General features: G+C 48.9%; 2 protein-coding genes across 2 annotated transcripts; both read right to left on the reverse strand.

The window, feature by feature from the left end:
- Positions 1-398: 398 nt before the first annotated feature.
- Positions 399-7478, reverse strand: Krt32 (keratin 32). The gene is given in 8 exon segments (XM_005087362.4): positions 399-865; positions 3229-3449; positions 4162-4287; positions 4370-4531; positions 5710-5866; positions 6037-6119; positions 7004-7436; positions 7438-7478. Coding segments are annotated over 8 exon segments (1353 nt in total). The 3' UTR covers positions 399-735.
- A 5892-nt stretch (positions 7479-13370) lies between these two features.
- Krt35 (keratin 35) lies at positions 13371-17927 on the reverse strand. The gene is made up of 7 exons (XM_005087363.4): positions 17394-17927; positions 16221-16303; positions 15867-16023; positions 15225-15386; positions 14851-14976; positions 14150-14370; positions 13371-13856 (listed from the first exon to the last, which is right to left on the reverse strand). The coding sequence occupies exons 1-7, from the start codon at positions 17862-17864 to the stop codon at positions 13709-13711; spliced, it is 1368 nt and encodes a 455-aa protein (XP_005087420.1). The 5' UTR covers positions 17865-17927; the 3' UTR covers positions 13371-13708.
- Between the last annotated feature and the right edge of the window lie 3707 nt (positions 17928-21634).

Raw genomic sequence — 21634 nt, forward strand, 5'->3', positions numbered from 1 at the left:
GTTTCTGGCATGGCCATTTACCTCCCTTCTCTCTTTATTCTTTTATTGCTTGGCTCTGGAGTGGTTTCCTGGTTTAAACAGAATTATGGCATACAAGCCTTTTTTAGTGAATATCCCTTGAGTCTGTGGAAACAAGAAGGGCCGTAAGAGCCCTGGAGAGGTGGTTCAGTGGTGGCTCATAACCATCTGTAACTCTAGTTCCATGGGGATCCAAATATCCTTTCTGGCTTCCACGGGCACTGGGCATACATGTGGTATACATGCAAGATGGGCAAAATGCTCATTTAAAAGTAACTGATATTTTTAAAAGAAGAGGCATAAGAATGAAAAACTTCTTGAACCCAAATGAATAAAGCTGGCTCATGAATACACCATCGTGAGAGGCAAAGAAATACACATTTACAGGGCCATTGAGTTAACCTTTATTTGCAGTTAAACTGAAAACATGTGCACTCCAAGAAAAGCATAGAAAACCAGAAACATCACCAAAGAGAACCTTCTGCCCATGGACATAGAGAAGGCGGCACTGAAGCAATGAAGGCAAGGGTACCCCCAGGAGTATCAGAACACATTGCTGGTGTCACTTCCTAGTTCTGTTCAGGGCTGTCTAAGCTGGCCCCACTCTTTTTCATGGTCTCAGAATTGTGATCAGACTTGGTATGAAGAGGCATGGGAGGGGGGGGCGCCGAACTCAGGCCTCTCCAGGATCCACACTCCAAGGGATGCTTAGCAGCTTCAATAGCGGCTCTGAAGGCAGGGTGAGCAAGGCACACAGACAGTGTGGGGCACACAGACTGGGCGGGACACCCCAGGGGAGGGTGCACAAGGCTGGCAGGCAGCAGCGGAGCAAGGGTTGCAGGGCAGCCTGGGAGGAAAAGTCACAGTGGGGAAGAATTAGTGGAGGTACCCAACTCAGAGCCGACCTTGATGATTCTACCCTCAGACACCTCTAAGGCCCCGCTGTGCACCTCCTCCACCCGGCTTTCCTCATCTCAGCTGCCCTAGTCTTTGCCTGTGCTACCTCTGTGGCCTCCCAGCTGATCCCTACCCCCAACTCTGCTCTTGCCCTCCTTCTAACCCCTGGAAGATGGATGTCCAGAGGGATCTCCAGCAGACAGCAATTTAATCATGCCCCTCCCCTACCTTAGACTTTCAGTGCCTCCCACTGGTGCTGGAGACAAGCACTGTCCGCTTTAACAGGTGTGTGTGTCCTGCCCCCACCTCCCGTCACAGTTCTGATGTCTGAGCTCTAGCCTTCTGCCAGTCCCTCCACGAGCTATCCAGCTCAGGCTGTGGGAAGCATGTCACTTTCTACAACTCTCTTCCATGACCACCCATTTAGTCAACCCCTTCTCTTCTTTAGAAGCTCAACTAACTGTCACCTCACCCCTGAACCCTCCCCTATCTCAGCATTAAATACTGCAGTGGCGCCATATAGTTTCTTACATAATGACAGCTAATTATTCCACTATGGTCTGTCTCCTCTACCAAACAGTTGTGTGTGCTCTCTGTGTACCTGACATAGACCAGGCACTTCATAAGCAAGTGTCGAATAAGAGGAAATTTTAAATTGATGTGGAATGAGTTACATGGCAAAAGGAAACAGTGTGATCTCGGAGACTGACAGGCTGGGGAACAAAAGACGGAACACTGGACACAGCTCAGAGACCCAATGTGTACTTGGGGGCCACATTCACATGTATTTAATGTAGCTGGCACCCTTTTTAAATGTGTTAAATATATTTTAAATTTGGAAACTTTCAATGCTTGGAAAAAATATGAATCCCGTGTTTCTTTGAACAGCCGGAAGACTAGCATCCCGGGATCTCCATCCTATGTGATGGAAACGGTCACAAGGACAGCACTGCCGTCCTTGAGCACATCACAAGCTCCATGGCTGCCACGGTCCCCACAGATCCCACATCAGGTGTGGATGTTAACAGCCTGGTCCTTGCAAACATGGGGGTTTACAACACTTGCATCAGTGGAGTAAGATTCAGAGTGATAGAAAAACAAGACTAAATGCTGGACAAGAAATTGTTACAAGGGCTGGGGAGATGTCTCAGTGAGTGAAGGCTTTAGCATACAAGTGTTAAGACCTGAGCTGGATCCCTAGAACCTATGTAAGATCAGACCCAGTAGCACATGTCTGGAGTTCTGGTGTTCCTGTGGTGAGAGGGGAAGCAGAAGTAAAACCATCCCCAGAAGTTTGTGGGCCAGCCAAACTGGTATATGTCATGGCGAGCAAGAGACCTTATCTCAAACTAATGGGAAACCAGAGGTCATCCTCTGGCCTACACACACACACACACACACACACACACACACACACACACACACACACAGCATACAAATGCTGTAACACATGCACATCCACATTCATATATACAGATATGTGCATATGTACACATACATACAGGGATTTGGGGGGCTGGAATATTGCTCCAACAGCTGTTAGCATACGTGATGACCACACACCCTATATCCAGACAGCCACCAGGTCCTGCTGATCCTGCTTACATGACAGTGGGAAGAGATACCTCCAATGATCTCCCCATCGCTCCTGAACACTGTCCCTGCCTGGTTCCCCTCCCACTCAGTCATCTTGCATCTCTCAGGATAATCTTCCCAATAGGTCCTTTGAGTTTTCTTTGGCTCAGATAAGAAACATGTATCAGGCATCTGCCATAAACTGATTCCAGGGAACCAAATGCATTCCAGATGTTTACCATCCAGTGGGGAGGTGAGTAATTACACAGGTTCTACCATTCCCTGAAACAAAGGCCTCTGATGTGCCAGTGTGTTCTTGGTAGTTATCCATGGATGAGCTCCAGCTGACCATTCCTGCCCTGCTGTCCACCAGAGTCAATCACATTAAGCTACCTGCTGACTTTCCAACAGCCCCAGGAATCCTCCCCCCAGAGCAACCTCCAGTGGTCTCTGACTGTGTCCTGACAGATGCAACAATCTGAAGGCAGATTCTTTCCCAGCGTTTATCTCAGTATCCTTCGTGATGCCTGACACACGGTAGGCTCTTAAACAGAGTTCGTCAGATCAAAGTGAAGAATGGCCTCCTCTGGGCCAGGTTTAGCATGCCAGCTTTCTGGTGGTTCCTTAATCTTGACAGACCCTAAGCTCATGTCCCTTGAGTACAGGTAGCCGGACTTGCTTCCTAGGCCCCACCCAGTCCTCGTGGGCACCCTACAGAGCCTCTCCCCCAAAACTCACTTGCTGTCCTCGCTCTCCAACAGGCCCCTGTACGTGTCGATCTCACACTCCAGCCGCGCCTTGACATCCAGCAACACCTTGTACTCTTGGTTCTGTCTCTCCAGGTCACAACGGATGTTGGCCAGCTGGGACTCCACGTTGGTGATCATGCATTGCATCTGGGATAGCTGGGAGGTGAAGCGACCCTCTGTCTCCCCCAAGGTGTTTTCCAAAGAGTCTCTCTAAGGCAAAGGAAAGATACAGTTGTGAAGAGGTAGCTGCTTTCCATGGCCTAGTTCAGAAAGACATGTGAAGAGCTTTGGTGTTGTGAAAGCCCCTCTCCTCTAAGCCAGTGTAGAAACCAAAGTCCAGAAACAGGTCAAGTCATCTGTTCCAGGCTAAACATCAGGCATCTGGTAGGACCAGAGTTTGAACTCAAGTCTTGAGTCTGCTCCTATATCCCTGATTCCTTCTACACAATTCAAAATTGAGTTAATCAAGTATTCTAATATGGCATCATATCTTTCTGATGGTTTTCACATGAGAGTCCTTAAAAATACCCGGTCCCAAGGGATGCCTCCAAAGACTCTTGTTTCATTGGTCTAAACTCTAGACCAATAATCCTGACACTTAGAATTTTCTCTAGACTCCTGGGATTTTCTTAGGTATGAGGAATGTTTAATCTCTATAGGTGACACTGAGAACAAGGAGTTAGAAGGACATGCTAAGAAGGTAACATACATGTTAGAGGGATCATTTTGACATGCAATATAGAACATGTCCCTCTATCTCTGAGCTAGTTCCTGAGAGAAACCTCCCTCCAAGAAAGTCATCTGGGGGTATATCCATGGTGGCTGAATCAGGTTGTCCTCCTACCCCTCCTAATAGGCCTATAACCCATACCCCAGGCTTTCCCAGATCCAGAGCTAAGAGATACCTGCCAGCACCACTCACCAGGCTGTGTTGAGCCTGCAATTCGATCTCCAGGGTATTGACCGTTCGTCTCAAATCAATGATATCTGACTGGTAGCTCTGAAGCTGCTCAGAACTTGTGGCCACCTGCTTGTTAAGCTCTTCCATCTGCAGTGATGAAAAGGAGATGTCTGAAAGTCCTTTCCTTAGGACCCCAAAAAGACCAACCTCCTGAGAGAGATGCACCCACCTGCATGTTGAACCAATCCTCCACATCCCTGTGATTGGTTTCCACCATGGTCTCATACTGACATCTCATCTCCTCCAGCATCCTGGTCAGATCCACAGGGGGTGCAGCATCTACCTCGATGTTAAGGCGGTCGCCAAGCTGTTGTCGAAGGACACCAACTTCCTGAGAATACACAAGACCCCAGGCAAGTGTGAAAAATATGTAAAATATAACAAGAGATGCTGAAGAGCTCAGCACTGGGGAGCCTCAGGGGTTGAACATCCCCGGTGACAGTTCCTGTCACTTGGACAGAAGTTCAGGGGCAATCGGTTTGGTCCATTTGGACTAAGAGGGGAAACCCTCATCCCCCCTTGCCATTTTCTCATCATGCTACCAGTCCTATTCATCAAGGAAGAAGGGCCACAGAGCCTGACTTTACTCGGTTTGAGGTCCAAATGAGAACAGGCCCCTCCCCAGGCTTGCCTGCCAGTCAGAGAAAGTTGTCACTGAGAATGCCCAAGTGTGTGATAATGCCTCATTAGTGACTTCTTGGTGCAGTTCCCAACTCTCTGGTTTAAGTGGGATGAGTCAGGTGCCCTAGGGCATTCAGTGAGTGCATGGTGACTGATTGTTATTTTACATTTAAGCCTGAGGAAGCCTAGCCAGAATCCAGAGACACTTGTTCATTCAAATCCCGAGTGAAAGGTGTGAGAGTCAACCCGGAGAAGGAAGACCAAAGCTCCGTGGTCCTCGCAGCATTTTTGAGAAAAGGGGAAAGAAAACTTTCTGTGACTTAAGCTTGTGTATCTTATACACAGAAAAAAGATCCAAGAGTTGGGCAAGGATGGTGATGGATCAGAGATGGAAAACACAAAGTCCAACCCTCAGAAGAGGAGGATCTCACCCAGGAGGCAGCCTGGCAGAGACAGTCTCTGTGTATGTTCTGGAACATAACCATCCCAGGCCCCACTGCATGACTCTCCCTCTGGGATGAGGCCCTCACCAGAAAGACAAATGCAATCCTTGCTAAAGAAACTTGGCAGTCATCCTGGTCCAGGAATTTCAGAAGAAAGAGGTGAGTTTCTGAACACCTACCAAGAGGTAGGTGTTTTATGCCCAAGGCCTGGGTCGTAGCCAGGATCCATGCAGTATCATTAAATCCTCCCAATAACTCTGCATGGTAGTTAATCCTATTTCATGAGTGATGGGTATCAGAAAGCATACATTAATCACGTAAAGTCGCAGAAACAATATGTGGTCCACCTGGCAGTTTCAACCCACATCTATCCAACTCCAAAGCCTACGTTGCTCCCATGCCACATCCCAGACCTACAACTGCTTCTCTTTACTTCCCATCTCACCTCTTCATGGTTCCTCTTAAGGCACAGGAGCTCCTCCTTCAGGGACTCTACCTGAGCTTCCAGGTCAGCTTTATTCAGGGTCAGCTCATCCAGGATCCTGCGCAGGCCATTGGTGTCAGCTTCTACCAGCTGCCTCATGGCCAGCTCTGTCTCATACCTACAAAAAGGTCAGCATCAGCAACCAAGGGGTAGAGCTAACTGTATACAGAACTCAAGGAAGGATTCGAAATGTTGGCTCTGTCCAACCCTGTATGAAACCAGTAGAGAGCGAGCCCAAGAGTATATGAGGAAAAGACTCCCTACCTCCAAGGCCCCTGCCAGACTCACTTGGTCCTGAAGTCATCTGCAGCCAGCTTGGCGTTGTCAATGTGCACGATCATCCTGGCATTCTCTGCCTTGGTGCACAGAACCTGTCAACCAAGGCACACAGAGTTGGTCAGTGTTGGATGAAAAGAGAGAAAGGAACACAGTGAAAACTTCCTGGTTTTATTTCTGTTGCTGTGATAAAATACCCTGGCAAAAGCAGCATAAGAGAAGAAGGATTTATTTGGCTTACGATTCCAGTTACAGTCCATCATTGAAGGGAAGTTTAAACAACTAGTTACATCGCTTCCAAAGTCAAGAGCAGAGAGAAATAAATGCAGAGGTGTGTGCTTTGCTTGCTTGCTTGCTCTCAGCTTGCTTGCTCTACTCTCATACAGTTCAGTAACCCCTGCTTAGGGAATGGTGCCACCCACAATAGACTGTGTCTTCCCGCATCTATTAACACAACTTAACATCACCTAGCACGAGAGCTTCGGTGAGGTCTTGTCTACATTGGGTTAGTCTGTGGGCCTGTCTGTACAGGATTGTCTTAAGCTAATTGAGATCCTCCAAATGCCCCATTACGGAAGGAAAAAACCTGATTCTATCTGACAGACAAGTCCTTGACATTTACTGAAAATTCAACAGATATAGAGGCTGTGCCAATCACTTGGCATCCATTGTCTATTGAATTCTCTTAAGCACCCCATTTAGATAAGGACCATTAGTCTCCCCATTCTACAGATGAAGAAACTGGTGTCTGGAAAATGGAAAGGGCCTCCCCAGACTATGCAGTATGTCGATGACAAACCTGGTAACAGTGCTCTTCCTGCATTAAGAACTCTAAGTGTCCAAGTTAGGAAATAATCCTATGCCCTGGGGAGGTCTCTTTTCCCTAAGCATAGCTGGATACATTAATCAGATTCACTTCTAGAGTACTGGCTTTTCTGGATGCCTCTCCCCAGCTAGTCTGTCCCCAACCCACCCTTACCTTCTGCTGGAGCTCTTCAATGGTCTGGAAATAGGATTGGTAGTCAGGACACATGGTCAGCACCTGTGCCTGGTAGACATCTTGGATCTTGCCCTCCAGCTCTGCGTTATCCCTTTCCAGCTGCCGCACCTTCTCCAGGTAGCTGGCCAGACGGTCATTCAGGACCTGCATGGTCTCCTTCTCATTGCCATTGAAGGCACCCTCATAGAACAGGCCATAGGTACCCATGGAGCTGGAGACGCAACTGGTTGGCCGGCGATTGCTGGGTTGGCAGGAGCTGGACAGGTAGGTCTTGGAGAGGCAGCTGGCTGACCTGTAGGTGGTAGGCATGCATATAGAGGGCATGCACTGTAGGGGCTGGCAGACATAACCCAGGCACAGCTCCGGCCTGCTGCCCATGTTACTGGAACAGATGGAGGAAGGTCTTGAAGAGCTTGAGAGAGGCTGGTAAGGTGACACAGCAGCTGGATGTCATGCTAGGGAGGTCCTTGCCCCCTAGCAGCTCCCTGGGTATCTACAGACTCCATCCTGCCCAGGCCTTTTTATACTCTTAGAGTGAAGGGGCTCACACTAAAGTCATCAGAGGAGTAGGAGTGTTGATGTTTACACTCAGTCCCAGAGGAAACTGGTAATTAATTTGTAATTTGGTTTCCAATAAGGAGTTCCCTTCCTCGTAAAAGAGGCCAAACTTGTCATTTGGCTAAAGCAGGACTCTGGGTCCTTGTCATTGGTCACCTCACAGGAGAGCATTAAGGCACATCTTCAAAGGATCAGTCCCAATACCTGGGCCCTCATTACCAGGGTGTGGCAGCAGGTACTGCCACAGCTTGTCCTGTGTTGCCATGGACCTTGCCCACCGGGCCCCCACCTGCACCTGCCCTAGGGAAGGCTGCAAGCCTGCAGAAGAGTAGATGCCCCTTTAATGAAAGCATTCCATGTGGGAAGAGACCTGGCCCCTTCACAAGGAAATGTGTAGGTGACAGAAGCGACCTCAATACAGTGGTATAAATCTGGAGAGACAGGAAAGAGAGCAGAGGCTTCAGAGTACGGCTCATCCTCCCACCTGTGGAAAGGACATATCACAGGGCAGGAGAAGAAATGAAGGCACAAACACCTAAGCATCTAAGACGCCTTTATAGTTAGATGCAAATGAGAAATGGAAAGGTGAGGCCCTTCTCGGAAAAGCAGTTCAACCTCATGAGCGCCTCCAGGAGGCAGAGTGTCTGTCTCGACTCTCCGGACCCTCCACTTGAAGATCACTGCCACGGTGCAACGTTCAGCTATCGTCTGTTAAGACTGAGGTTGAAAAAGCTAGAACTGGCTCTCCTTTTACTCTCTGTCCCTGTAAATCAGGTCTTGAAGAGTGGCTCTCCTTTTACTCTCTGTAGTGGTGCACAGGGAAGGCTCAGTTTGGGATCCCAGTGAGTGCAAGCCCTGTAAATCAGGTCTTGAAGAGGGATGCTTTGTGCTAAGCCAAGAAACAGGGAGAAGCTGTCCCTGGTTACAGCCTTGAGCATTCCCTTAAAGTGGTGGTTCTCAGCTTTCCTAATGCTGGGACCTTTTACTACAGTTACTCATGCTGCAGTAACCCCCAACCATAATATCATTTTCCATTGCTGCTTCATAACGGTAATTTTGCTACTGCTATGAATCATAATGTAAATATCTGATATTCGACCCCTATGAAGGAGCCGTTTAACTCCCCAAGGAGGTCACAACCCACATGTTGAGAACCACTGCCTTAAAACAGCATGATGAGCTCATGCTTTTCTGTCCCAGCTGTGAAAGCTGTGAGCTGACATACCACATGTTTTCTAACACCATTTTTGTATTCACTCCTGCATTAGCTACTTTTCTTGTTGCTGTAGCAACATACCTGGAAAACACAACCCAGAGAAGGGAGGCTTACAGTAGGAGGGACTACAGTTCATCATGGCAAGGAAAGTGTGGCAACGGGAGCTTGAGGCAGCTGGTCATGTTGCGGCCAGTCAAGAAACAGAGAGCAATGAGTGCTGATTCTCAGCTGGCTTTCTTCTTGTTCTGTTCAGAACCCTATACCATGGGATGGTGCTGTGCATGTTCAAAGCGGGTCTTCTCAACACACTCAGAAATCTAGAAACACCCTTGGAGACACGCCCCAGAGGTGAGTCTCCTAGGTGATTCTAACTCCCATCAGGTTGTCACTAGAGACTGGCCATCACACTCTCTTCTCAGTATAATGTTGGGATATAAGTAAGACCTTGTCCTGCCTTTCCAATTACTTCCTGCAAAAGTGTTGGCAAGAGGACAGGAAATGGAAAATGCCACCCAACCCTCTCACTGTTTCAGAACTCAAAATAGAAATCCTGCCTTCTGGTGAGTGCTGTGATCTTTAAAAGTCATCTTGTCTCCCTGCATCTGAGTTTCTTCACAAAATCGGACTTAAATGATTTCTCAAGACGTGGGGATACAGCTCGGTGCTCCAGTGCAAGCCTAGCATGGGTGAGAGCATGGGTCCCACTCCACTCTCATGATCCTCCTCTCCCCCTCAAGAGAAAGGATCTTCCAGTTTGATCCCCTGGAACAACCATAATTCCAGTAGCTTTGTCTCAATGGACAGTTTAGAGGGGCTGGTGATGTCAGACAGAAGGAGGGATGAGAGCAACACCAGCTACCTGAGATAAGACAGCTCAGCTGCCCTTCAGCATCATAACCAGCAGACACTGGAGATATTTATGTGCCAGGCACAGTACCTGGTACTTGGCATTAGTTTACTTACTTTGTCCCTTGTGTTTGGTTGTTGATTTTCACTCTTTACTTTTTGGGGAACCCAATACCCAGCTCCCACATAAACACACACAGAGTCTTATTCTTTCTTATGAATGCCAGGCCTTAGCTTGGCTTATTTCTAGCCAGCTTTTCTTAAATTATCCTATCTACCTTTTGCCTCTGGGTTTTTACTTTCTCTGTTTCTGTATTTCTTTCTTTCTTACTCTATTGCTGGTTGTATAGCTGGGTGACTGGTCCCTGGTGTCCTCCTGTCCTTCTCCTTCTCTGCTCCTCCATCTCCTTTTTCCCAGATTTCTCCTTCTAGTTATTCTCTCTGCCTGACAATCCTGCCTAGCCTTTCTATTTGCTTTGCTATTGAGCATTCAGCTCTTTACTAGACTAATCAGGTGTTTTAGACAGGCAAAGTAACACAGTTTCATATAATCAAACAAATGCAACATGAAAGAATGCAACATATCTTTATATCATTAAACAAATGTTCCACAGCATAAACAAATATGACATATCTTAAAATAATATTCCACAACAGTCCCTGTTCTCATTTCTCTTCTTTTTGCTGTGATGAGGTACCATGATGAAAGCAACTTAGGGAAGAATCGACTTTGATTCACAATTTGAGGTGATAGCCCATTATGACAGGCAAGTTACCGCAGTAGGAACTTGAGGCAGCTGGTAGCATTGCATCTGCAGTTAGGAAGCAGATAAAGCTGCTTTGAGCTCCCTAGTTATAGTCTGCCAACTAATGCACAGGTACGCAGCCCAGGCTCTGTGACAACATCAACCAAACAGCTTTCAGACAACCCAGTATGAGACCAAATCTCAGGCCAACTAAATCAGGATTTCTGGGGATCAGAGCAGCCAAGAGTTATTTTCTGTTTTTTATTTTGTTGTGTTGTGGTTTTGGTTTGTCGGGTTTTTATTTTTAAGTTCTCTGGGTTAATGCGGTGTGCAGACAAAGGCGAAAACATCTGACTGCATAGAGACAGGATTGTAATTTAAAAGCAAATGCGAATGAGATAAGTAAAGGGGGAGGTTATTCCATGGGATCTGGTGAACGCCATCTGGGAGGGAGTTAGGGATGGCTTGGAAGGGGCTTTTGATGCTGAGGACACCCATGAGAAGAGTGTGACTTACACAAAACAGATTTCACTAGAGTCTGTCCTCAAAACAGCAAATTGTGCTGCTGACTAGGAATGTCAGAGTTGAAACTGATAACACACACATGTAACTTAAGAGAGCAAGTTATCCTGCTGACCACGACTGTCAAGGTTAAAACTGATACTAACAAATGTAACTTCTTGGTTTGTCTTTGGTTTTTCTAGATTTTTTAAACATATGTGTAATGGGATAGTATACATATGAATGAGATTCCCATGAAGGCCAGAGGGCACTGGACCCCCTGGAACTGGAGTTACAGGACTGTGAGCTGACTGACATGGATGCTGGGAACCGAAATGAAACTCCAGTCCTCTGTAAGAACAATAAACACTCTTTACTGCCGAGCCATCTCTTCAGCCCCATAACTTCTTACATACTTTGGCTGCCTGGAAATGCTACCTCAAAAATGAAATTCCAGCAGAGAAAGGAGATGCCCACCCTCAGAGCATTCAACTAGAAGAACGAGTCAGTGTTGGCCAGTTTCCAGGTGCCAGCTGAATGCTCACTAAAGGGACATTACAGCATAGTAAGTGTCACCTACTCTGTTTCCCCCAGGAGAAGACTGAGACTCAGAAGGGGACTACAGCCTGCCAGTACTCTCCCACAGTGAGTGGTGAGGCTGGTATACCACAGTGGACCTGGAGTTCCACGTCCCTCTGACTCCATATTCTGGTTCTGCATTCCTTACATGAATGGCACAGCCTTCTCCCATCACTAAAGCAGATGATGATAGATAGATTAGATAGACAGACAGACGATAGATGATAGATAGATAGATAGATAGATAGATAGATAGATAGATAGATAGATAGGCAGACATATAGATAGGTGGTATATGGATGCATGGATGGATGCATGGATGAATGCATGGATGGATGCATGGATGTATGGACAGACAGGTAGACAGATAGATAGTAGATAGGTAGGTAGATAGATGAGTAGGTAGATGGATGAATGGATAAATGGATGGATGAATAGACAGATAGACAGACAGATAGAATTGTAAATAGAAGTGGGTGTCTTCCCTGTCCTATACCAAGACATCCCCCCCATGTACCCTGCCCATGGTACCTAGCATCCTACCTGATGCAAATCAATGCTCAGTGTAGGTTTATTGAACAAAGGGAATGAGGCAGATGCCTGAGCCTCTGCAAATTCAACCATTGTGTTCCAAGAAGACAGTAGTACAGGCTGGCAGATACCGAAGGCCTGGGCCCTCCTGCCAGGGAGCTTAAAGGAGAAGATTCTGCCTCAGAATCAGAGGGAGCTGCTCAGGTGCCCTGAAGGGACATATCTCAGCCCAGTACCTGAGATCCACCATCCTGAGCTTCACCTTGGAACCATGATCATCCTCTTAACATCACCCAGGTTCCTTCCTTAGCAGGTACCTTTGTCATCTTTGAAGAGCACGAGTCCCTCTGGAGACAATCTGCCTTCTTATGTAGCTTAGAAAGTGTGCCATCGCCTTTGTCCCTTTCCCGTCCTGATTGGAAGAACTTGGTGCTTTGCTTGGTCTTTTAAGGGAAGGCATTCTGAGCACAAATGACAGACTGTGAGAATGGGGGTATGCTTGGAGAGGATGCTAGTGAGCCTCACCCCTCACTTGATGCCAAGAGCACACAGAGGCCTTTGAGTTTCAAGTAGATGTCCCAACTCAGGCTCAATCTCTGTTGCCTGTGTGTAATAGAATTGTGAACTTAGGAATTATGAGATTTCCTGAACTGCAAGAGTTTTGGGAAAGGGCTGCAAGGGGAGAAGGGAGTTAGCATGAATGAACCCTAAAACCGGAGTGTAGGGGCATGCCATTGCTCTATGAGGAGCATGCATGGGCTGACAAAGTGGCCCCAAAGCTCTCTCTTACACTTATCTTTTCAGACCTATTCTGGGACCCCAAGGGTTGCTATTTTTTCCAGAGGGAAAGTAGGTAACAGTTATCACCACACCAGGACCTAACAGAAATGTCTTCATCAGGGAAGCCAAGCCTCACAGCAAGGCCTTCAGTTGGCAAAGCGCTTGCCTGGCAAACACAACAACCTGAGTTCAAACATTTAAGAAAACAAAGAGCCGGGCATGGTAGCACATGCTTATGATGTCTGTGCTTGGGAGGCAGAGACAGGTAGATCCCTGGAGCTCCCTGGTCAGCCAGTCCAGCCTACTTGGCAAGTTTCCAGGCAATGAGAGATCTTGTCTCAAAGTGGGAAAAAGTGGATGGAACCTGAAGAATAACACCCAAGGCTGTCCCAAACATGCACAGGATAAAAAAAATATTAAAAAAATAAAGCTTCATTGCAATCCTCTAACAACCCCCCAATGAGGAACACGGGGACCCTGTTATTTCCAGGATCACACCTGATCAAGCATACCCCATGCATCCCAGCAGTCAATCTGAACCCGACATGGACACAAGCCAACACAGAATAATGTGAGTCCACCACTGAGAGGCAGAGCAAACGGCTTTATTGTCCCACCCTCAGATACACTGTATTAAATTTCAGAACCTATGAAAAAACTCTCAGAAAGAAAGACTGACCAAATGATGGGCCCAGAACAGGGACCCTGGAGCCCACTGAAATGATGGGGAGTCAAGGCCTGTAGGGCAACCAGCCTTAGTTGACAGGGTCTAAGAAACTTTAGGACATATATTTGCAGGGAGTTCTCTCAAGGCCCGGACCTGGGCCCAGCATGAATGGAGAGATTTGGGCTATAAAAGTTAGGGTTGACTAGACACCATGTCAGAACTCTGAAGGCAATGGCCTTGACCCTCTGGATCTGTCCCTCTCAGAACCTGCCCCCTGAGCAGGGAACATAGACTGGGCGGGGACTGCAGTTTGCACGAGCTGCTCCGGTGCTACAGGAGACCGCAGGAAGGCAGGGGAGGCATGACTTGGAGGGTGAGTAGTCAGGGGCACATGGGTTGCCCGGAAGCCTGGGAGACAAAGAGAGTCGGGTTACTATCATACTCCAGTTGCTGTTTTCTATAACACCGAACAGATCCTAGCATATACAAACAGGATGGTACCTTTTAAATCCTGTCTCCTTGTTTAACTCAAGGGGAAGCAGGAACTCAGAGAGGAAAACAGAAACAGCCAGAGCATATGAATGAGTTTGCCCCAATACCAGAGCTAAGCCCCAAGGTTCCTGAATCAAGATATGCTCTTCCTGGGCACCATGCGGTCTCCCCATAACTTTGGAGAGGTGAGAGCAGGCAACCATACTCACTTGCTGTCCTCGCTCTCCAGCAGACCCCGGTACGTGTTGATCTCACACTCCAGCCGAGCCCGGACATCCAGCAGCACCTGGTACTCCTGGTTCTGACGCTCCAGGTCAGCCCGGATCTCACCAAGCTGGGACTCCACGTTGCCGATCATGCACTGCATCTGTGCCAGCTGGGAGCCATAGCGGGCTTCCGTCTCGGCCAGGGTGGAGTCCAAAGCATCTCTCTAGGAGGGCAAAGGTTGTGGGAAGAGGAAGAGGTTAGAGGCCAGAGAACTAGCGAGGGAGATCTACCTGGGTCTCAGTGGGACTTCAGAACACATGAATGGAAGCTTAGGGAGTCACTAAGCTGGGAGAAACCCCAGTCAAACACCATTGAAGGTGAGTTAGCCCCGCTCCTGTAACCCCTTGATCTAGACAGCATCTCCTTTCTGGTGGTACCTCTGGACAGCTGATAATTACACAGGGTCTTATGTAAATAGAGGAGTCACTTCCCGGACATGTCAAGTACTACAGACCCTCTTGTCTTTCATCACAGGCCAGTTGTGACGTGTGTCTGGCCTTCATACCCTCTTCTCTACACAGGGAAGCCCTGAGCTAAGAATCTGAACTCTTGGAATCAGTTTGTATGGCCAATGTGTGGAATCTGAGGGTTGTGTGTTTCCAAGCTCGGGTCAGCAGCAGTGCTACCCAACCCCAGTGCTCACCATGCTCTGCTGGGCCTGCAACTCGATCTCTAGGGAGTTGACTGTGCGTCTCAGCTCAATGATCTCCGCCTGGCAAGACTGCAGCTGCTCTGAACTGGACACCACCTGCTGATTCAATTCCTCCGTCTGAAACGTATACACACGGGATCTGATCAGGAACTCTGAGGTCTCGGCTTCAAAGGTTACAGAGATCACTTTCTTCCAGATTACCCACTCCAACCTATTCATGTCATGCTTGCTGGGGAGACTGCATGGTTACAAGATGGAGTTGAAACAGAGGCCAAGCCCTCCATCTCTGACTTCGGGTTCAGAGCCCCAGGAACACTTCTAGATGACTTCACTTCTGCTGCACTGACTGCTTTCCAGGTACCTACCTGGGTGTCATACCAGTCTTCTGCATCCCTCCGGTTATTCTCCACCAAGGTCTCATACTGGCACCTCATTTCATCCAGAACACGGTTGAGATCAACCGGCGGAGCAGCGTCCACCTCTACATTGAGTCGATCACCAAGCTGGCAGCGCAGTGAGTTCACTTCCTATGACACAGATGAGGGTCAGGTTCTAAGGGGCTGCCGTACTCACCTCTTTCTTCCCATACTCACCTTCTCTCCTTACATTCGCCTCCTCCCCCTTGTTCATCTCTCCCATGCTCCTGGTCCCCCATGTTCACATATTCCTCATACTTACCCCTTACCCCTTCTTCCCATTCTCACCCGCTCTTCTGCTCCCCTCTCCCCAGTGTCATTTGATCCTCCATGCTCACCTCTTCCCCATCTTCACCTGGTCCTACATGGATACCTCCTCCCCCGTTCTCATCTGCTCCACAAGCTGACCTCACTCTTGCCTAGCCTCACTTGGTCCTCCATGCTCACCTCCTCCCCTCATGCTCACCCCCTCCCCCATGCTCACCCCCTCCCCCATGCTCACCCCCTCCCCCATGCTCACCCCCTCCCCCATGCTCACCCCCTCCCCCATGCTCACCTCCTCCCCATGCTCACCCCCTCCCCCATGCTCACCTCCTCATGGTTCTTCTTGAGGCAGAGCAATTCCTCCTTCAGGGACTCCACCTGTGCTTCCAGGTCAGCCTTGCACAGAGTCAGGTCATCCAGGATCCTGCGCAGGCCATTGATGTCAGCCTCCACCAGCTGCCTCAGGGAAACCTCGGTCTCATACCTGAAGACAAAGAGCAGGGCACCCAAACCTGTGACCCCATTTGTATAGAAGTCAAGCCTCACCCCAGACTGGCCCGGTGCTGTAATGTAACTCTGCCCTCATGCGTCAGGGACTGAGTGCAGCTGAAACCCTGAGACCAACCATCACCAGCATCCAACTATACCAGCCCCAGCCCAGGAACCAGCAGGACCACTCACTTGGTCCTGAAGTCATCAGCAGCCAGCTTAGCGTTGTCGATCTGTACCACCAGCCTGGCATTCTCTGCCTTGCTGCAAAGGGTCTGGGACAGGAAGAAGGGATTTTATGTAAGAAAGGTTAGTGGGAGCTTCCTCCTGAGTCTGGCAAGAGCTGTCCATGGAAGGGGGTAGAGGAGTTGCCCATGGAAGGGGTAGAGTTGCCCATGGAAGGGGTAGAGTTGCCCATGGAAGGAGGTAGAGGAGTTGCCCATGGAAGGGGTAGAGTTGCCCATGGAAGGGGTAGAGTTGCCCATGGAAGGAGGTAGAGGAGTTGCCCATGGAAGGGGTAGAGTTGCCCATGGAAGGAGGCACATTCCCATCTTGGGATCTCAACAGTGTGAGACTCCATGAGAGACAAGAGCTGGTGTCAGACAGTAGACTCTCAAGATCCCTTGCAGTGTGGTGTGCCTATGATGTGTAGCCAAGGGCTAGAGAGAAGGCAAAGGAAATACAGGAAATACCACAGCATGAGGGAATGAAGCCACCTTCTGCCTTCCTGTCCCCCAGGCCTGCTATGGGCCCAAGGCAGGTCGCTGCTAACAGCCACACTCTAGTTTTCTGGTCACAGATGCTCTCTGGGTATATAGCTGAGCCCTTCGGGAATGAGGACTTATAGAAAAGGAATCTTCTCTGCTTTTCAGATGGGAAAACGAAACTTCACTAACTACGCCAAATCCAAGCCATTTGCTTTTTTTAAAACAAGGACATTAAGCCAGGTGGTGGTGACGCACACCTTTAATCCCAGCACTCGGGAGGCAGAGGCAGGCAGACCTCCATGAGTTCGAGAACAGCCTGTTCTACAGAGTGAGTTCCAGGACAGGCTCCAAAGCCACACAGAGAATCCTGTCTCAGGAAAAAAGAAGGGGGGCATTAAAATTCAGAGGGATGGATAGTGATATCAAAGGTCGCACAGCCAGTTAGTTAATACAGCCCGTATTCAAGTTCTGAGGATACCAATTGTCACTTAACCAGCCTGGCTTTGAGTGTTCTCATCTGATAGATTGGGCTAAGATTATTGGGGAGAATAGAAGAGGCACAGATATGAATATGCTTTGTTCCCTCCAAAAGTGCCCCATGGGATCCAGGCTGCTATAATACATGTTCTAGCTTCTAGACCCACTCCAAACCACTCACCTTCTTCTGGAGCTCCTCCATGGTCCGGAAGTAAGACTGGTAATCAGGGCACATATAGGGCACCTGCTGCTCACACCACTCTCGAATGCGGCTCTCCAGGCTGGCGTTCTCCTGTTCCAGCTGGCGCACCTTCTCCAGATAGCTGGCTAGGCGGTCATTCAGGACCTGCATGGTCTCCTTCTCATTGCCAGTGAGGATGCCCTCCCCAAACCAACCTCCACCGGTGCTGTAGCTGGTGGCAAAGCCTCCCGAGGGGAGGCAGAGAGCAGGGAGGCAGCTGGAAATCCTGTAATTGTTTTTACCCAGACCGGCGGAACACACGGAGAAACTCCGGGCTCCCCTGGAAAGACTCGGCAGCTTGCACGAGCTACTGGAGTACATCGTGGACGTTCGGGTGGAGCCCCCTCCAGCTTTACCTGGGCTCTTGAGGGATCCGGAGGAGAAGCTGGCCTTGAGGCATTTGGAAGCCATGGCCACAGCAGCCTGGTAAGCAGTAGATCTCTGAGAACAGACACCGCAACACAGAGAAGCAGTTCCTTAGCCTGACTTTATACCTCTGCCCCAGTGGGCGTTGGTTGGCCCTTACAAAGTGTTTTCTCCTCATTAAAGTTAATTCCACTTTCTATCAAAACCTCTCATTAGCCTGTTATTTAGCTTCCCGTGAACATACCCTGGCCTCGTAAAACAGAAGCCCCGTTGGACAAGTGGGTATGTGGGCACTCACCCCCACAGCCCTACACCCTGGGAAGACCCAGTCTGCATCAGCTCTTCAAAGGGGCCTGTCATCAGAACTCAGACCTCAGCCTCCTTGCTAAGCAGGCGTGGGAGTCCAGTCACCATCTTGCCTTTTCTGTCTTGCCTCTTTTGATGGACAGTCTGGGGGAGGGGGAAGCAAGCCTGCAAGGGGCTAGAAGGCATGGATGGGTCTTAAAGTTTGGGTGAACATAATAGACTCTTGAATAGGCCTGGAAGATAGGGCCATGGGGACCAGCTGTCCCAGGTTCCTCTGGACTGTTGTGGTTTTAATGTGACACAGGGAACTTTTCCTCCTGGACAAAATGGGACAGTTAGAAACCCTCAACCCAACAGACCCTTGGCAGACACTCCCCTACTTCATTGTCAGGAGCTCTGTTCTCATTACATAGCCTCAACTCTAGCCAAAATAACTCGAAGTCAGTTCCTGACCCTGGTGACAGCTTGAGCCATGTTTAGGACAACATGTCTTTTCTAACCCAGGTAGAAACGGAGGCTTTCCTTCTAGATGTCCAAATTGATGGAGGGATAGGTGAGTATTTGATTCGCATGTGTCCTCAGCAGGTACAAGGAACCTGAGCCTCCCAGGCTCATCTGTTCTCTAGAAACTGGCTGACTTGATGCCTAGAAAGGTTGATGAGACATCTGGCCAGTCCAGTGTGTGCACAAGTGACCCTGGAACCAGGATAAGGAGAGATGGCATTGGGGGTGGCATGCTACAGGTGAGAGCCTATGGCACCTGTGTCCTGAGCTATCTGTGGTTTGGGGTTCTGCTCACTCTTCTAAGAACACCTACTATCTTCCTATTAGGAAACAACCATGAGGTGAGACCAGCAGTATGCCAGGTATGGTGTTCAGCACCTTTCCCCATGTGTTCTCTACAGACCTGAGCTTGTGGTCCCCATCCTGGTGCTGAAGATATCAAAGCTATGATATAATAGGAACTTGCTTAGCACCTCCAGATTGTGGCTGGCAAAACCTGGGATTATGTCCCAGGCTACTTGAGCGATAGAGTCTATGGAAGACAGAAAGGACAGAGTTAGAGGACTCACAAGGACATGATTCACACTTTGAGGTCCCCAGAAAAACAATCTGACCTGGTAGTGACATCAGAAGGTGTGGGCCCCACCATGAACCACCTGACTCCACCTCTCAGGGTCTCCCTGTTTCTTCTTCTGTAGTGAGAACTAATATTAATGTCTGTACCCTGGTTCAACTTAAGCATTAACTGAGCTTGAAGAAGCTCAGACAGCACCTGCTCGTGGCCAGGGCTCCTAGTGGCAGCAGTCAATCCCTTCACAAGTGCAGTCTTGTTGAACTGGAACTTGGTAATGCTGAGCAGCTGTCATTAGGGAGTTGGGACAGACTCCAAGCACACAGTCCACTATCGCGTGAGCCAGGTGCATAGGTTTGGAACCCTCAGACATAAAACTCCCATGAGTCACTGCACCCTTCCCACACCCTGGGATCCGGTGTGATTGGTACCCACCCAGCATAATCCTAGGGTCCCATTGGCTGCCTCAGCCTCTCCTCCAGGGAACGTCATGGCTCAGTGCAAAGATGGAGCTGAGCTGAGAGCCTGGTTGAGCCTCCTGGAGTGTTTGCATTTCTCACCCATCCCCATCTCCTGGGGATGTGCTCTTGGCTCACTGGGGCAGCTTTGAAGCCATGTGGCCCAGAGAAGTCACAGCAAGAAGGCCTGAGAATTGTGTATTATCTACTCAATCCCATGGGTCACATGACTTCCTTGGTGGGGCTTTTCACTTGAGCTGCCTAGATAGGGACAAGTGCTAGCGGCAGCTTCTAATCCTCCTCCAAACCACCCTATTAATGACAACAGTAGCGGGGACTTCCATCACCCACTGAGCACTCAGTACGTACCAAGATGTGTGCTCAGCCCTTCTAAACATTCTCCCACTCAGCACTCACAACATCCTCATGAGACATGAGACTGGATTTATCATTAGCCCTACTGAATAGATGAATACTTGTGGTGATTTAGAAGCCAGCCAAGGAATAGCAGAGGTGGCAAAAAATGGCTCTTGTTCAATGTGTGCAATTCCCTTAAATTAAACCCCACCACTACCTACACCCTGCATAGATAGAAGAGTGCCAAATCCCACAGAAATCCCAATGGTGGGGCAATGAGTAGTTTATGCAAGGTCCACACAGGCTCTGCCAGGAGATCATAGCCCTGCTCCTGCAGTGACTCCAGTCCTCAGACCTGTCCCACTGCCTCTGGGGGCTCAGTCCCAGCCCAACTTTCTCCTCGGAGCTCATAACCCTCTCCACCCAATACTTAGAAGCCATGGAGGTGACTGGGGGAGGATCCTTTGTCCTCTATGAACTGTTGTCCTCTGTCTTGTGTTTCAGCCCCATCTTCCCAAGGGGCTTCCCTGGGGGCTGACCTCAGACTTCTTTTGAAACACCCCTGCAGTGTCAAAACTAGTGCTGCACTTGTAGGCGTCTCAGGGTGCATGCGTGAATGTGAGGGAGTGTGGGCGCATGGGTGAGACACACGTGAGTGAATGCGTGGATTGTGTCGGATAAAAACGTAACAGGTTTGGGGAGGAGAAAGCACAGAGGGGAGAAAAGGAAGAAGGAAACAAAGAATGGATGAATAAGAGACAATGGAAAGGCATCCTCCTGCGAATCTCACTCTCAGAGATAAGGAGGCCGAAACTCCAAGACAGGACCTGCCCCAACAAGCCAGGTCCCCTAGCAGAGAACAAAAGCCATCTGCTCAAGGGAGACAGGCCAGGTGAAGCAACTCAAAGGTATGGCTGAAAAATCCTGATAAGATGTTTTTAGATAATAGGATTTTTTAAAAAACAGGTAATTAATGTTCTCGGTGCTGTGAAATAGCCTATAATTTGTGCTGCTCCGTTTCCTTCCCCCCTCCTTAGAATTTAAAAAACTAAACTAAAATAATTGCCTAGAACCCTACATCAGCAGGAACTAACATTGTTTAGAAGCTTCCTGGTAACCACCCCCTCAAGATCTCTGTCCTCTATCCATTTCTGCTCCCTGCTGTCTGCAGAGCATGATGTGGACTCAGTCATTCCATAAAATGCCTTCTACCTTCTTGTCTCCTTCTTCTGCCCATCCTTGAAGGTTCCCACAAAATCCAAATCCTTCTGGAACCCTTCCCTAATCACCCCGATGCTCAACAATCTGTCCCCATGCTCACAGCTCAAGACTCTGCCCTGCCCTGGCTCTTGCTACCCCTGAGCTAATCCTGGGAGGGAGAGAAGGAGGTCTGCAATTGGATGATTGCTTCACGGGAGCCATGCCTATCATCCACAGCTGATGCAGCTAATTCCGTGTCCCTGCTCCTCCCTGGATGAGCCCTGGTGGGCATTAGCACAGGATTTGCTGGATGGGGTAGGGAGGTCCTCATGCATTGCCTTCTAATTTATTCACTGAAGCATCAGTGTCTGTGAATGAGGGCCAGATAGTATATCTAGAAAGTAGAGAATAAATTGATC

Source organism: Mesocricetus auratus, unplaced genomic scaffold (assembly GCF_017639785.1).
Source record: "Mesocricetus auratus isolate SY011 unplaced genomic scaffold, BCM_Maur_2.0 Super-Scaffold_100007, whole genome shotgun sequence".
NCBI classification, from domain to species: Eukaryota; Metazoa; Chordata; class Mammalia; order Rodentia; family Cricetidae; genus Mesocricetus; species Mesocricetus auratus.

What these genes read in the sequence shown, in the direction of transcription:
- Krt35 (XM_005087363.4), bottom strand. Translation starts at nt 17,864, where the DNA reads ATGGCTTCCAAATGCCTCAAGGCCAGCTTCTCCTCCGGATCCCTCAAG. An exon ending in TCAAGAAGAACCATGAGGAG is followed by an intron (nt 15,387 to 15,866) that starts GTGAGCATGGGG and finishes TCTGTGTCATAG; the next exon opens with GAAGTGAACTCACTGCGCTG. An exon ending in AAGACTGGTATGACACCCAG is followed by an intron (nt 14,977 to 15,224) that starts GTAGGTACCTGG and finishes TATACGTTTCAG; the next exon opens with ACGGAGGAATTGAATCAGCA.